We start from the raw sequence: 18080 nt of genomic DNA, 5'->3' as shown, positions 1-18080 counted from the left end.
TTATTTTGATAGTTATTTATAAACATGTATTACGATATAATAAAATTATGCCATCGTCAAATATTTGATCAGTAAGACACAGTTATGCACATTGTCGTTGTGGCTTCTGGAAAGGAACATCTGGTTTAGGAACAACAGAGAAGTGGCGATGAAACTACAATACAAAATAATGGAATGAAATGTAAAGATTATACACCAAAAATATCGGGCTTATAAAAAAGCGGAAGAATTGTGCATGTATATATGAGTGTTTGTTAAATATCTTTTGTTTAAAAAAAAAGCAATTATTATTTTAGAAATGAGAACAGTCATGCTGTTTCATGATGACCTTTGGGATAGAGGTAGCGGTTATCGATGTTCAGACTAAGTATAGTATTTGTGTCAACATAGGTTTGAACAGGCAATAAAGTATGGATGGTTCATCAATGAAAGCATATAGTTCCTGTTTATTCATTGAAAATATAGATGAAGATCGGCATTACAATACTCTTCTCTTTTTATTTTTTTGGGTACATTTCGCACTTTCATGTCAATGAGAGAGAAAAAAAAATAAAAAGAATTGTAATAGTGAGTTTAATGATTTTGATAGTTACGTTTATTATATTTAGTTTAATTCGATCACAAAAACTAATTGCAATGAGACGACAATCTAGAAGGTCAAATGACAAGAATGCAATAAACTTCAGCTTAGAATTTCAACAATGATCAAAACCCATACCTTAGTGTTATCTAAATACATAAAGATTAAGTGATACAAATGTAAGTGTTCAAAAAAGAAACCAAAGACCTGACAGATACAGAATGTAGAACTTTTGCAAATATTACCAAAAGCAAATACTTGTATTCACGACGTTTTGTGACAGACTTTCTCTCCTTTAAGGTGGTACCTAACACTACAGGGAGATAACTCTGTAAAATCAGCTAAACGTTTTAATAACGTTGTGTTGTTAAGGGAATATTAAGCTTTTCAATGATCAAAATAAGTGTTTGTCAAACTGCTATATAACCAGTGTATTTTTTTCTGATAAAACGGTTGGTTCAAATATTTTGAAATTTTTATATTTTTGTAAAAAGGGTCATAGTAAATACTTTGTCAAAATTTTAAGAAAATTAAACGAGCCAAATTAATTTTAGTTAAAGTGTTGGGTACCACCTTAAAACAACACTACATGTTTATACCGCATGACAACTTACCTTGAGCCTTTCGGGACCATTACAGATAATTCTATATGTTGAGTTATTCACCAAGTCTTGAAACATGTGCTGGACATTATTATCTCTCCAATTCCAGCCGTTAAATTGTGTTACTGCTTTGGATGGATCTTTGGATATCTGGTCATACACTGGTAAACCCAAGCAAAAAGACATTGGTATCCTTGGATAGTAGTATAAAAATGAAACACACATCTCTTCTTGTGTTGATAGACCTCCCTGTAATTAAAAATCCTTCTATGATTATACTAATAAAATATAATGATGGAAACCACATTTCATTTAATTTCTAAATCATCTTCGAAAAGACAATTGTTCTTTGTATATAATCTCAAATATGAAATCAAAAATTTCATTATAAAGTAAAACATTTTATAATTTTATTTTTTTCCCGAAGCGATTTCATTTTGTTTAAATTCAACTTCATCGGAAAAGCTCATAGCCGAATATATGAAAGCCAAGGGGAACCAAGAGGATTGAAAAGCTATATGACAAAAAAAAGATTAAAAAAATAAATAATCGAAAAAATTTCGCTGAGGAAGTTCAAACCTTAATCTCTCTAATTTCTAAATTCAAAACAATATAAAAAGAGGACAGTAAAAAAAAGATAAACTGATATCTACTTACTATTGTTGGTTTGTTTCTTCTCGATGAGTCGTATGTACATTCAACAATAAAGCTGTCACCCTGATAAAAATAAGGTACATTTTATACAGCAATATTTTAAGAAAATGTTAAGGAACAACTCGAGATATGAAAAATTCAATGGCCTTGCCATGAAATATAAGTGAATTTTTTGTCTAACTTGTAGCAATGCAATTACTTTGTGGAATCTAAATCAAGAGTCTTCTGTTATTTGTACTGAATTGTTAAAGGACTATGTTGTCGTATAGGTAATTTCTCCTTTTAACTGTTAGCGTATTCATCTCAAAAAGCAATACATACCGCTTTATATAAATAACAACCATTTAGCCTATATTAATTACTTGAAAAAAAAATATTTGATGTATTTAAAACAATGGATTTGTCATAATTAATTTTAGACCCTCGTCGGCGTTAATTGCCACGTTTGAAAATTATAAGTTATTACAGAAAGTTTCGAGTTAAGTTTCTTTGATCGGGAAGAAAATTGAAAAATAACGTAGAAATTGTGGGAAAACCCGATTTGTCGAGAAACCTTAAATGCTAAACTAACAATAATGATGTTTCCCTGAAATTAAAATAAATTTTAAAGGAAAATCGAAAAGCTTTATATCTGTTAGTTACGTGTATGGGAATCTTTAAAAATTATATCAGTTTTTTTAATAGAAAAAAAAATTTAAACGATGTTTTCGCTACACAAATTTGACGTGTACTGAACATATTTTAAATGCTATAAACTAAGGTTATTTCCTTTACAAATGCGTTAAAAAAAATCCATATGTATGATTTTTTACAACAAATACAAAAGCATCGTTCTGCTCAAATTCCTATTCAAACTATAGGTCTAAAGTCAGGTCTTTACATACAGAATGACACCTTCAAATGCTTTATTCTAAAAATTATCGGATGGTATATCTTTGGAAAAAGCTACAAAATAAATACAAAAGCCTCTGGCCTTTGTTAGTCTTGTATGATTTTTAATTTTAGTTTCTTGTGTATAATTCTGAATTTAGTATGACGTCCATTATCACCGAAATACATGTGGTATACATATTTTTTTAGGGGCCAGCGTAAGGACACATCCGGTTGATGCGGGAGTTTTTCGCTGCATTGAAGACTCATTTGGGGCCTTCGGCTGCTGTCTGGTCTATGGTCGGATTGTTGCCTCTTTGACACATTCCGCATTTCCATTCTCAATCTTAAAATAAATAAAAAAAACCAAAAAAGTAGTTCAACATACGCGTTTGACCTCTCGTTCTTCTTTTAAAACCCGGACATCTTGGTAATCAAAATCATAATGGTCATCCTCAGCAATCGGTGACAGTTCAGTTCCGTTTCTAATATGCCGTGTTTTAATTCCAGCACCTAATAAATGAGCATGTTGTAAGAGGCCAAAAATCTTAATTCCAGTTTCTGGTAAACCCTGAAATACATATAATGTATATGTTCATTGACTTTAAAAAAAAAAAAAGAAAAAAAAAAGGATTCATGGCTTAATAATATTGGACAGTGCATATTCCATGCACCAACATACTATAAAATTGATTGCTATTTGTGTTACTAGTAAAGTGTATATGCTCAAAGTAAAGAAATGGTGTGTCATGGGTACACTAGTCACGCTGTAAGAACTGTTGATTTTTCCAAGACACGTTGTTCAAGCCATTCGCAAGGTTTTTGGGTTGTTTTGTTAATTTTTGTTTTATTCTGCTAAAATGTTGTTGTAACAAGATCTACTTTTTGACAGTTTAAAAAGTATAAAGTTAAATTTAAAGTCGATGATTGATTTTTATTTCATTAGCTTCAAGTGAAATCCTGTTAAACCGGAAAGTAAGTCAATCAAACTTCAAGTGTCTCTTGTAACAGAAGCAAAATTAGAAGGTACCATGAGGTAATTAAAGATAACGTAATTCGAGGAGGGACAATAAAAATTCTGCAAGACAATAAGGAACATACTAACAACAAAATACATAACACGAACCAAAGACAAGTCGGTCAAAGACCACTCGGACAAGAATTCATAGAAATTCGGACCAGTTTTAAAGGCAACACGGACAAGTATCAAAAACTTGTTCGACCGGGTTTTTTTTTGTGTTTTATTATAAAGTTATAAAGCCAACTCGGTCTGCAAAATACTACTCAGCTTTTATCAATTTGTCCATTAAAACGATAAATGTGTTTTTGGTGTTGTTTTTGTTTTTACATTCAAAGGCATTTTTCTGCATTTAAAAAAAAAACAATATTTGAAAACCTACCTTTTCAGTACACTCTGGACTACAATATCCCGTAGACAAAAAAGCTTTTTGGTATGGTGGTATAAAATGATTTGGATCGACATTGACTCCAACACTCATACCGGCTGCATCAAACTGACGAGTATCTGGGGTAAGAATTAATCTGATACCTGAACTGTCAACAATATCTGAAATATAATCCCAACAAATGATTTTGTTTAAACATATCACTTTGAGGCCAGTTTTGCAATATTTAGACAAATTATAAATATAGATACTTTTTTCAGTTCTTTAGGTCATATAGCTCACCAACTGTTTATGTTCTTATACATCATGGCTTCCAAATATTCGGATTTGAGCTTCCTTGATGAAGGTAAATATAATAATAAAAGCGCTTCTGACGCATGTAATTAATAAAGTATTTTCATTATTAAATTCGTAAGAATTGTTAGTTTTGCTTATCGTATGTACTAACTAATATGCATTTATTTAGATATTTTAATGTTAGAAAGCCTATTTTTTTTTCTCTCTATCAATGACACTCTTTAAGATTTGATCGAAGCACAAGCTGACTTTTCTAAAGTGTTTGAATGATGCGTATTTGCATTATGGAAATATCTTTCCATTACTTGATATTTTAAGAGCTATAAAATTATATGCTCTTAATTTAAGGACATTTTCGTTCATGCTTTATGTGTATATCAGTAGATTATCAACTATAATTGCTGTTTTTCTTATTCAACTTTTACAAATCAAGAAGGTTTCATATGTGTGTTCATAAATAAGAATCAACACACTTTGAGTAACACATGCAAAAAGAATCAAATTACACGTACATTTGTACATGTAAAATCTGATATTTGTATAGATCTATAATTATTTAATATTTCTTCCTTTACTTACCAGATTTCATGGTAGGATTGTTATAATGCATTTCTAGTCTCAAATATTTTGGACTGTCTGCCTCTCCAAAAGCAAATCCAACGTGCTCTGGCATATTAAAAGCCTGGTGATAAAAAAAACCCAAACTATTAAGGAAGGAAAGAAAGACTAATGATTCTAAGTGATTGCTTCTTATCTATTTTTCAAGTTTGACCGACTTCGACTTGCTCTCTTTAAAAAACAAATAAACTCAAATAAGTATACGAATTAGTTTCTATGCAGTTAGTCGTATAATAACGACTGTTCTACAAATGTACCATTCAGAAGTTGTTAGCGTTAAGTTTCTTCTTTTGTTATGTTTTCTGTGGAAGAACAAACAAAATATAAATCATTTAGGTATGTTCTGCATAAAGAGTCAACCCGGGAAGGCATGAACATATGACCTATCATTTGAAAAAAAGTATACATGATAGAAGCCATATTTGCATGTAGCACACATACCACTCAAATAGTTATTGGTATGGTTAGACTTTACTGATAGAATATTGCTGCTAATTAGAAAGCTATCCTACCAATAGTTCCAAGTAATGAACGACATAACGAATTGCATTCTTTAGTATATAACATATCTGTTTCACATATGAAACAGATATGTTCCAATTGTCGAAACCACTATCCAGTCCTCTTTTCCTCGAATGTGACCTATCGAATTAGACTAATCACCGGGTTACATGTCGAGCAGAATATGCTTACACTACAGGAGCACTCGAGATCGACACCGGTTTGGAATATTCCGTTGGTACCTTTCGCATCTCTTTTACTACTGGATGGTAAAAATTTATGTGACCTTTTTTTATACGCACTCAACTTTTAGAGACATTTTAGATAAAAACATGTCAACCAACTAAATAAGTAAACTGTAGTAAACTTACCACTCCGCCTACAGCCCAAGCCACCACTACTTCACTGCACGTTTGGAAACTTCTAGGTGTACCCCTTGAGTAACACTCAAAGGAAGTTCCAACATCTGCCTCGGTTACTTCAGGACATGTTGTAACAACAATATGGTGGACATAATCGATATTTACTTTCTGTATAACAGGTTCGTACTAAAAGAATACAATGATTAAATTATTTTCAAAAAAAAAAATATTTACACAATGTGTATTGATTAAATTAACGGTACCAATTTTCTTGCACCAGATGCGCATTTCGACAATACATGTCTCTTCAGTGATGCTCGTGGCCAAAATATTTGAAATCCAAAGCTTATGTAAAAGATGAAGAGCTATAATCCAAAAGGTCCAAAAAGTATAGCCAAATCCGTGAAAGGAATCAGAGCTTTGCATGAGGGAGATACATTCCTTAATTTATCATAATTTCTATCATTTTGTAACAGTAAATTTTAATAACACTAAAAAATCCGTATTTTCATGCCAGTACCGAAGTACTGGCTACTGGGGTGGTGATACCCTCGGGGACTAATTGTCCACCAGCAGAGGCATCGACCCAGTGGTAGTAATTAAATTAACGGTACCAATTTTCTTGCACCAGATGCGCATTTCGACAATACATGTCTCTTCAGTGATGCTCGTGGCCAAAATATTTGAAATCCAAAGCTTATGTAAAAGATGAAGAGCTATAATCCAAAATGTCCAAAAAGTATAGCCAAATCCGTGAAAGGAATCAGAGCTTTGCATGAGGGAGATACATTCCTTAATTTATCATAATTTCTATCATTTTGTAACAGTAAATTTTAATAACACTAAAAAATCCGTATTTTCATGCCAGTACCGAAGTACTGGCTACTGGGGTGGTGATACCCTCGGTGACTAATAGTCCACCAGCAGAGGCATCGACCCAGTGGTAGTAATTAAATTAACGGTACCAATTTTCTTGCACCAGATGCGCATTTCGACAATACATGTCTCTTCAGTGATGCTCGTGGCCAAAATATTTGAAATCCAAAGCTTATGTAAAAGATGAAGAGCTATAATCCAAAAGGTCCAAAAAGTATAGCCAAATCCGTGAAAGGAATCAGAGCTTTGCATGAGGGAGATACATTCCTTAATTTATCATAATTTCTATCATTTTGTAACAGTAAATTTTAATAACACTAAAAAATCCGTATTTTCATGCCAGTACCGAAGTACTGGCTACTGGGGTGGTGATACCCTCGGGGACTAATAGTCCACCAGCAGAGGCATCGACCCAGTGGTAGTAATTAAATTAACGGTACCAATTTTCTTGCACCAGATGCGCATTTCGACAATACATGTCTCTTCAGTGATGCTCGTGGCCAAAATATTTGAAATCCAAAGCTTATGTAAAAGATGAAGAGCTATAATCCAAAAGGTCCAAAAAGTATAGCCAAATCCGTGAAAGGAATCAGAGCTTTGCATGAGGGAGATACATTCCTTAATTTATCATAATTTCTATCATTTTGTAACAGTAAATTTTAATAACACTAAAAAATCCGTATTTTCATGCCAGTACCGAAGTACTGGCTACTGGGGTGGTGATACCCTCGGGGACTAATAGTCCACCAGCAGAGGCATCGACCCAGTGGTAGTAATTAAATTAACGGTACCAATTTTCTTGCACCAGATGCATGCGCATTTCGACAATACATGTCTCTTCAGTGATGCTCGTGGCCAAAATATTTGAAATCCAAAGCTTATGTAAAAGATGAAGAGCTATAATCCAAAAGGTCCAAAAAGTATAGCCAAATCCGTGAAAGGAATCAGAGCTTTGCATGAGGGAGATACATTCCTTAATTTATCATAATTTCTATCATTTTGTAACAGTAAATTTTAATAACACTAAAAAATCCGTATTTTCATGCCAGTACCGAAGTACTGGCTACTGGGGTGGTGATACCCTCGGGGACTAATAGTCCACCAGCAGAGGCATCGACCCAGTGGTAGTAATTAAATTAACGGTACCAATTTTCTTGCACCAGATGCGCATTTCGACAATACATGTCTCTTCAGTGATGCTCGTGGCCAAAATATTTGAAATCCAAAGCTTATGTAAAAGATGAAGAGCTATAATCCAAAAGGTCCAAAAAGTATAGCCAAATCCGTGAAAGGAATCAGAGCTTTGCATGAGGGAGATACATTCCTTAATTTATCATAATTTCTATCATTTTGTAACAGTAAATTTTAATAACACTAAAAAATTCGTATTTTCATGCCAGTACCGAAGTACTGGCTACTGGGGTGGTGATACCCTCGGGGACTAATAGTCCACCAGCAGAGGCATCGACCCAGTGGTAGTAATTAAATTAACGGTACCAATTTTCTTGCACCAGATGCGCATTTCGACAATACATGTCTCTTCAGTGATGCTCGTGGCCAAAATATTTGAAATCTAAAGCTTATGTAAAAGATGAAGAGCTATAATCCAAAAGGTCCAAAAAGTATAGCCAAATCCGTGAAAGGAATCAGAGCTTTGCATGAGGGAGATACATTCCTTAATTTATCATAATTTCTATCATTTTGTAACAGTAAATTTTAATAACACTAAAAAATCCGTATTTTCATGCCAGTACCGAAGTACTGGCTACTGGGGTGGTGATACCCTCGGTGACTAATAGTCCACCAGCAGAGGCATCGACCCAGTGGTAGTAATTAAATTAACGGTACCAATTTTCTTGCACCAGATGCGCATTTCGACAATAAATGTCTCTTCAGTGATGCTCGTGGCCAAAATATTTGAAATCCAAAGCTTATGTAAAAGATGAAGAGCTATAATCCAAAAGGTCCAAAAAGTATAGCCAAATCCGTGAAAGGAATCAGAGCTTTGCATGAGGGAGATACATTCCTTAATTTATCATAATTTCTATCATTTTGTAACAGTAAATTTTAATAACACTAAAAAATCCGTATTTTCATACCAGTACCGAAGTACTGGCTACTGGGGTGGTGATACCCTCGGGGACTAATAGTCCACCAGCAGAGGCATCGACCCAGTGGTAGTAATTAAATTAACGGTACCAATTTTCTTGCACCAGATGCGCATTTCGACAATACATGTCTCTTCAGTGATGCTCGTGGCCAAAATATTTGAAATCCAAAGCTTATGTAAAAGATGAAGAGCTATAATCCAAAAGGTCCAAAAAGTATAGCCAAATCCGTGAAAGGAATCAGAGCTTTGCATGAGGGAGATACATTCCTTAATTTATCATAATTTCTATCATTTTGTAACAGTAAATTTTAATAACACTAAAAAATCCGTATTTTCATGCCAGTACCGAAGTACTGGCTACTGGGGTGGTGATACAAACTTATTTCATTAAACACTTCTTTTTATTAAATAAAATCAGGCAAAAAGGTATCAAAGTTTATGTTCTGGCAATGCAGACTTCCACTGGGCCACAGCTGGACGACAGACAGAAAGTTTAATGCTTCATATGCTTAACGTTACATTATATTGTCTATCACCCCTAAAACAGTTTTGAATATTTTTCTAATTTTATTTTATAATGAATTATTAATTCATTGGCATTTATATATCATACCCGACCTGGCACTCCGTTTTTTGTTTCAATTTAGTAGTGCTCTGGTTTGTTTTGTACTGATGAAGACATTATCTTTCTGCACAAGTGTATTTGCAAAAATGTAAACTTCTAGTACATGTATATATACACATGGAAAAAAGAATATGTTGAAATTCAAATTAAAAAAAAACACTCTTAATTTTTTTGTGATATAATTTTTTGGAATAGAACTAGTTAAACATTATTTAAATCTCACCTGAGTTTAATTAATACATATCGACTCGATAAATTCTTATCTGCACATGAAGCTACTGTACTATAAAACAGATGTTTTTATCCTCATTGTTTTCAAAACTTTAGATAACCAAGTTGATAAAGTTATGTTATTGACACCTTATAAAGGGTCTTCCACAACTCTTAACTGCAGCACGATGGCAGATTATCAGCATGGGAGAAGCATGTATGTCACCGTGACAATTGCACATATTGTTGGTCATCACCATTCCACTATAAGTTGTTTTGAGAATAAAAATCAGGCAACAAACGATGTTAAAGACCTTCTGAGATCAAGAAGACCCCCTATAACATCTGCTAGGGGAAATCAGGCAGAAGGAAACCCATTGTAAACAATACATTCCTAACAAGAGAGTGGTTGCCATAAGGAGAGTTTAAACAAGAACTGTTCGAGATCGTGCGATGAGACTTTTTCGGGGACCTTTGCTGACGAGCAGATATACAGTGGCCCGTGTCCAATGTAGTGCATAATCGCCAAAGTTGGAAATTAGCATCGTGGAGGAAGATCTATTGTTTCAAAGGAATTCGGTTTATCTTTCTTGGGCCGATCGTAGCACGGATTTGAACCATATCGAGCATATATGGGACACTTTCGAGCGTAAACTGCGCGAAAAGATATCCCCAGTTCAAAAACGTCATGAAATAAACAATGCCCGTCATCAGAAATGGTTGCGGTAATCTCAGCAACAAATTAGTCGACTGATAGTAGGAATCAGGCGACGTTAAGAGGCGGTTTTGGTACAAATAATACTTCATTTTGTTATCAAAATTGTGGTAAGATAAAACTTTTTTTTCATACATTTTTTTATTCGTTTCAATACCAATGTTATAATTCACTATGTTTAAATATTATTTTACAAATATTTTTTCATATTCTATCCAACATAAGTGGCTGATTTTTAGTTTGAAAAATCAATGTGTTGCAATACTTTTTTCCATGTGTATATTAAAAAGTAAACTACATGTAACTTGTCACCTGTTATTTGCCATTAATACAATACTTTTCCTTTTTGTGTATGCATTTCATATTTTATAAAGTTATGATATCTCATAAGTTCATCACTCACTCTGATCATGTGATGTTTCTTCGTTAGGGTTGGTATTTTGTGTATAGTACATTGGTAACGTGTATCAACCGAAGGTACAGCAAACTGAAGAAAAGATGCATTTAATAAAATGATTAGAAATAGAACAAACAGAGAAATCAAATAGAATAAGGTCATACATGTAATATAAAATAAATATCTGACTTATCAACGTTAAAAAATAATAATAGGTTTTTACGGTTGATGACATTGCAGGTAGACGATTTGTCTTAGGAGATAAATATATATCTCAGTAGTGCTACAATCAAATTTTATCAATACTGTAATTTTTTGTAAATGTTCTGCATGTTCAAGAAATGGTAAAATCATTTGACCCCCTCCAATTCACCCTACCCTACCTCCACAATTACCCTCTTTAACTCTTAAAATCTTACAAATTGTCTTAAATGCACATCTAAGACACAACTTTTGAGAATTTATTATTGATATTATAGTGTCAGTTGTGTGTTGTTTCCTAGTATGCATTTGTAATTGGCGACTTAACATTATATTCAAGTTGTTCGAAGGAATGCCATAAATGAGAACATGTGCACTTTACTACTATTCTTATCTCTTGTCGTCCATCCCTTTATAATACAAAATATTGTACATTGCAGTAAAGTTAGGAATGACAGACAATTAAAGACGCACCATTAGAGTTGAAGTTTCGACTAAGATAAAAGATATATGAACAATAGATGAAACCTGTAACGTCTGGTCTGACTAAGGTTATTTGAAACTAAAGCTCTGGTTAGTAGAGCAAATATTCTCTTAGAAGAAAAATGTCTCATTGTGTACCCAACATAAATAATAACGACAGAATATCTTAAAGATTCGATACAACCATTTCCCCCCTGGTATACATGTTTTAAAAACATGTCCCTAACCTCTACCACGCCTCCGTTTTTGTATCTTAAAAACATTGTTCATATATGTAAACCTACGTTGGGTGATACCAGATCTATGTGTATATTATTAGCTGGAATGTTAACATCCGATTTAGTAGATGACAAAAACATCAAACTTTGTGCTCCACGTCGTTTTACTCCATGCCATTGCATTCCTTGAACAGAATCTGGATCGTCAGGATGGTATGAATATATAGCTTTCACAGTATCGTCCTGAATATTAAATAATTATGTAAACGATGAAATGTAATTAAATTCACTAAAAATGACTTTTATAAAGGCTGATGGTCTGATTTGTTTGTTTGCTTTTATCTCATTTCTTTGTTACAATGACATAAAGATCAACTGGAAGCCATTCCTTGTATATGCTGAGAATATCATTAATTCAGACTATATGACAATCAGGAAATAAATCAATTGGTTACAACTTGTGAAGAAGTGATTTTTTTTCTTTATTTAAATATGTTTTACCATAGGGTCATATACAATGATCCCTTTATCTGCACAAAAGTAATACCAATTTTCAAGTAGTTTAAAGATTATTTTCACGTGTAAATATAATAAGTCATATTTGATATATATAAAAGTAATTACACAATGTATGTACATCTTGAGGAATCGTTCAATCATATGCCTTTGCAATTGCAACAGTGATTCGTAATAATATTTTCTATATTTTCCAGATACCAATGTAGAACTTACCTTCTTCCTTCATGCAACTAGACATTTTGATCAGCAGATCAGTCAAAAAAATGCACCATTAGGCACAATGTGACAGTTACTTAATAACGTGATCTTTCCGTTAAATTTTGTTTTAGGTGTCGAATACAATATGCTTAGTACATTTGCAACAGCTCCTGTGTTCAAACCTAATTATTTGTAGGTAAGAAATGTATTGCGCCTTATATTACAGGGAACTATAATTTAGTGTCAGTTGAACGACTTACATGAAGATCTGTGAATACACTTCCCATAGATTCCAATACTATTGGTTGGCCAATTGTTATCAAAGTATCTCACAAGGAACCTAATTTTCTTTCTGTCATACTTAGGTATTATTTGTAAAGCGCACATGCATATGAAAGGAAGACCTTTGGGTGTCAGCTTATCACAATCACAAATGTTTATAAAGTCATGTCTTGATTCAATGGAAATCAACCAAATCATATTTTTGCATATAAATCCCCAATGCATATCTGACAAGTTGATTTTCAATGTCGGTGAATAAACAACAGTTGTTTTAAGTCAATTGGACGGAAAAGAAGAAATAAAAGCATATGCTATCAATCTGCCTAAACGTGTACTAGTTCTAGTTTAGTTTCCTCAGCGGATATGTACTAATTAATCACTAATGCAACTTCCCCTTGCATCACGATAATGTTCTATGTCGAACCCGTTACCGGAACCAATTTCTGTCCGTGTGCATATTAAAAGAGAAGTAAATTTATGCATATGACCCCATTGACCCGCGTATATTGACAATTTTTGGCTCTTGATTTGATCAGTCGTTTGCAAACGTATAATGCAAACCTATTTGCATGAATAAGCTTTAATGGCGACTACAAATTTGTGACGAAATATCGTTCCAAACGCAATATCTTAGCGATAGATCATGGCCAGGGTTGAGGGAAATAACGCTTTCGTATGTGTTGTAGCAGAGGAAGACTTACAAATATCTTCATTCCGATGGAGTGCACTTTTACCAAAGTCAATATCACATACAAGTGATCGTACCTGAATCACATTTGATATTAGATAGACATCAGACTTACTAAAGATTATTGACCATCACTTACAGTTATCATTGTGTCGTTGTCATCACATGTGTCCAATTTTCTTGAAAATGTCAGGACAGTGCCAAAGTCGTTCTCAAATCCATTAATCAAGTGCCAATCTTGACTGGTATCTTCTTCGGGAGTAAAATGTCCAGTGGTGTGGCAGTCCTTAAAATATAATTTTATTCTGTTATTTATAGTTGCCATTGACTGGCATATGTTGTAAATGGAAAAAAAAAACGATAGCAAATGACTCCATTGGGTAAGGTAAAATGTTACCAGTTTGTTAACTGTAGTCACGATTCTGAGATAAAGAATAAAAAATAATCACCCAATATTTTATAAATATATAGGAGACAAGATAAAATATAATATGAATACTTTAGTGAAGAAATGAAGTTGATACATTTTACCTGAAATGGGCATTTGACACATAGGTTTTACTCAAAATACATATTTGGAATGAGTTAAACAATAATGATATTTTAAACACATTATTTATATCCCAGTGCAGAAGAAGTATAAACAAAAATGTCCAAAAGAATAACGAATTTGCACATTAAAGAGTTTAAAATGATAAACATAAGAAACAAATTGTACAATCTCCAAACGAAATCCATAATCATAACACACTAATCTGTATCCGGCAACTTCAAACCGATTTATTCATTTTCCAGATGACCCTTTATTTGCTTAAATCTACAAAAATTACGGGTTTGAGCATACGAAAAGGAGTAGGCTCAGTAAGATCACTTTTTAGCCCAAAATATAGCATTTTAAAAAAAATTTTAAAAATGTAAACCTTTTGCTATTTATTGGTAAGTAGAATACTTTTGTTACATAATTATGGGCTGTTTGTTTTACAATATAATCCACATGAATCGGGTACTAACATCATGAAATCATATTAAATTACTGAAATCGTCGAGATTTGCGCATTTTGGTTAATTTTTAGACGGTTTCCGCCTGCAATGGAAGTGGTCGCTTTTTTGTTCATTCTCAATATTTAAATGTAAGTTGTGATAATACATAAAATATATAAAGGTTGAGAATAAACACAGATGCGGCCACTTTCATCTAAAAAGTGACATATTATGGCATATTTGGTAGATTTTTCATATTTAAGCTTGAATTTGAGCGTCTTTAATAACTAAACCGTATCAAATCTCTCATATAAACTAATTGAATCGATCGAAGTAGACACTTTAGTGTTTATAAAAAGTGTTCAAAATCTTTCATCTGCTGAAGCTGAACTTTGAGGCCAAAATCAACCCTAACCGGATCTACTCCTTTGTAATTGGTTATGCCCGCGTCACACTGTCCCGATTTTTATATACGATGGACACCCGAATGCGAAAATTGTAAGTACGTACGAAGTTGGTCCCGATCTCGTTAAAATACCAAAAAGTGACCGAAGCAAGTACGACGAATAACGAAGTCTATACGAGGGTGCCGAAAGTATATACGATAGCAAAAGATGGACATACGAAGGTTAACCGAAGACGGTATTTAAGCTTCATATCTCAGCCGAAGCCTACAAGATGGATCACGAAGACTACACGATGGATTATGATGATGGCACGATGGCCATACGATGTCTAAAAGACGTCGTGTACAGCTTACGATGCATTTAAATTATATGCCGAAGGCATCACGCGTTTTAAATTGTTTGATCAATATTGAATATATATTATATTGTACATTTAATTTTTGGTTTAATCATAAAGACGGAAGACCGTGGGTATTTCCAGTTACTGAATAATTTGGTTGATTTCTAAAAAAATAGTTTATGTATCAAATATGCGTATTCAATTTACCATTTTCTGCGTGTGTCATATACAAATATAGTGTCCTTATTTGTCCCCAATATGTTACATACGAGGGGATGCCACGCTCGGCATTGCCTTGTTTGAACTGTAAAATGTGTGCACTAGTCTGAATAATCAACCATAATTATGACCATGTTTACTGATCTATCTTAAAGGTAAGGTAATGGGTTCGTTGATCTCTTTTATTCAAAAAGAGCTCTTTCCAGGAGAATATCATAATGATATAGACTAAAGGAAGGATGTGGGGAAAGTAACAAATGCGGCAAAATATGACATATAGAAAACAAAATGTTTATGGAGTAAACATTCGTGTGACAACATCTCAGACGATACATAAAAAATCAGAATAATGAAGAAAAAGTTGGTTTCCCTATATACGTGTACCTGCAGTGTTGGTATACGAGGCGCGTTTATGATTTTCATTATGTTATTTGATATGAAAAATTGACAAAAAATAATATTTTATTTGTAAAAGTAAATCCTGAGCCTGTAATACCTGCTCTTCTTGTTCCGTTTGAATTAATAGAAACAACGCTGTCGCCTTTCTTGTTCTCATAGAATCATATGATATGAGCTCCATGTTTTGTGAACGTCTTTCTTAACTGTCGTACTAGACTGACCAGTGCATATCGCGCATGGCACTTTAAATGTATTTAAGCGCGAAAATTTACTTACATTTAGCTGGATTTATTGCCGTCGTAGTTCCATCTTGTCACCTTCGTACTTTTATTCGATGGCATCACGACGGGATTACGAGGTCTTCACGAAGTCGTGTTGCCATCGTAAGACCTTCGGGTAGCTTCGTGATTCATTCGTGTAGACATCGTAATGTCAAAACTGCCCGATGGAAACGATGGAAACACGAATGCAATACGATGTTCAAAGATGCATTCCCGGTGACATTACGATGGTGAGGATGGTGATACGAACTCAATACGAACCCTCAACATCGGACGCACCTTCGGGGATTTTTTAACATGTTAAAAAATTTAGAACCCTTCCCGAAGTTGTCCCCGAAGGCTAGAAAAAGTGGTCGATGTTTCTACGATGGTTAAAGATGGCACTACGAATAGCCCGATCTGGATACGATCAGTCCCGATTTTGAAAATTTCCATAATTGTGTTGCCATCAACGTAAAAATCGGGACAGCGTGACGCGGGCATTAAGACATTTGCAATATGTTATGATAACTTTACAACACACACATTTATATGGATCTACCTACTGGGAATTTAAATAAAGAGATTGAAGGACTTTAAAAAAAAATTGCCATGGTGCGAAATAATTGCAATTAAAACTGGCCCTTACACTTAATTCTTCTTTTCTATGTAAATACTTACTTTTAAAACTGCTGTTCCGTCTTTTACCCATCCAACGACAACATCTGATGGAAACATTTTACCATTCGGCGATAGTCCAAACCCAACATATCCTCTGGTTCTGACATGAGTTTCGAACGTAATATTGGTACCGCTCACATTCCAAAATAACCAAAAATTTCCGTCAGAGTCCAACTGAAATTCATGTTGGAATGCTGATGTTGGAGTTGGTTTTGTGTGTGAAGGTACTAAAGGCCTTTGTGTTGGATGTATAGGATCAACAAAGCGCCCATTGCTATAATGCAACCCAAGCAAAAATGTACAAAATATAGTCAACAAATGCATTTTTAGTTTTGAAATTAATTTACATTTTTTCTTTATTTATACATCGATGAGAATTTCACAACTCTCTTGATAACCTCATACCGTCAAACCCATGTGACAATTTGTAGTAGGTAAACAAACAATTTCTGCATATCACGAGTACTTATATAGACCTCCTTTTTTCACCTACTTATGACTAATAAGATATAGTTATTAATTAATTACTATGTGAAACATGTCATGGTATAAATATAAACATATATTGTTTATTATAAAAGTAGAAGAAGTATTTGATTAGAAATCTTAATAATAATGCATGATTTATTAATATATAAATACACGATGATTCATATGTTCCAGTAGCCTAATAAGTTTTAAAAAAAAGATAGGAACATAACATTGTTGCTAAACACATAGAAATAGATCAATGATCTTGGATATAAATATAGAAGACAAACTAATCTTGTAGATAACACTTTACCCGCTAACACCATTATTAAATGTATGGTAATCTGTATTTATCAACAGAACGGACTAACATTTATCATTTAATTTCATACACAAATTCTGATTTTTTTTCAAATTGATCTTATGGTAATTTTTCGTCTTGTCTGAGTTTAGGGTACTAAAGCTTTCGTTATCCCCGACTTTCGTAAAGTTCGCAAAATATATTTATATCAAAACATTATTTATTTCATATATGATTAATCCAAACAATTAATGTATTATATGATGTATGTAATTATAGTCAGTTTGTTTTAGATTTATGAGTTTGACTGTCCCTTTGGTATCTTTCGCCCCTCTTTTACACATATAATGAACTTTGTGTAAATTCCTACCATTCAAATAATATCAGTTACATAGTGTACTAGTGACATTATACGATATATATGGGGTCAGAGCGAAGCTTGAATCCCCATATGGATTTTATACACCCCATATACATGTATATCGTATTAGGGTAACTAGCACACTATGTAAAGAATTTATCTTAATTACCGACTATCTTAACATTTGGTTTTTGGACTCGTGACTTATCAAAGTAATTAAGCGTTCAATACCGTTTTTATTAATAACC

General features: G+C 33.4%; 1 protein-coding gene across 1 annotated transcript; it reads right to left on the bottom strand.

Annotated features, from left to right (window-relative positions):
• On the bottom strand, positions 1-17052 carry LOC143083722 (DBH-like monooxygenase protein 1). Its single transcript, XM_076260011.1, has 11 exons — positions 16700-17052; positions 13552-13698; positions 11792-11968; positions 10830-10913; positions 5900-6076; positions 4989-5091; positions 4107-4273; positions 3095-3277; positions 1840-1899; positions 1195-1431; positions 1-154 (listed from the first exon to the last, which is right to left on the bottom strand). Exons 1-11 carry the CDS (start codon positions 17021-17023, stop codon positions 83-85), a joined length of 1731 nt encoding a protein of 576 aa, XP_076116126.1. The 5' UTR covers positions 17024-17052; the 3' UTR covers positions 1-82.
• Positions 17053-18080: the final 1028 nt, after the last annotated feature.

The sequence above is a fragment of the Mytilus galloprovincialis genome, chromosome 1 (genome assembly GCF_965363235.1).
Source record: "Mytilus galloprovincialis chromosome 1, xbMytGall1.hap1.1, whole genome shotgun sequence".
NCBI lineage: Eukaryota > Metazoa > Mollusca > Bivalvia > Mytilida > Mytilidae > Mytilus > Mytilus galloprovincialis.
Note: the sequence above shows the minus strand (reverse complement) of the source record. Positions and strands in the feature narration are given on the sequence as shown.

Excerpts from the sequence above, each read along its gene's own strand:
- LOC143083722 (XM_076260011.1), bottom strand. The coding sequence starts at position 17,023 with ATGCATTTGTTGACTATATTTTGTACATTTTTGCTTGGGTTGCATTAT. Across the intron at positions 11,969-13,551 it reads ACAACGACACAATGATAACT|GACGATACTGTGAAAGCTAT; the intron begins GTAAGTGATGGT and ends TTTAATATTCAG. Across the intron at positions 3,278-4,106 it reads GTCCAGAGTGTACTGAAAAG|GGTTTACCAGAAACTGGAAT; the intron begins GTAGGTTTTCAA and ends TATGTATTTCAG.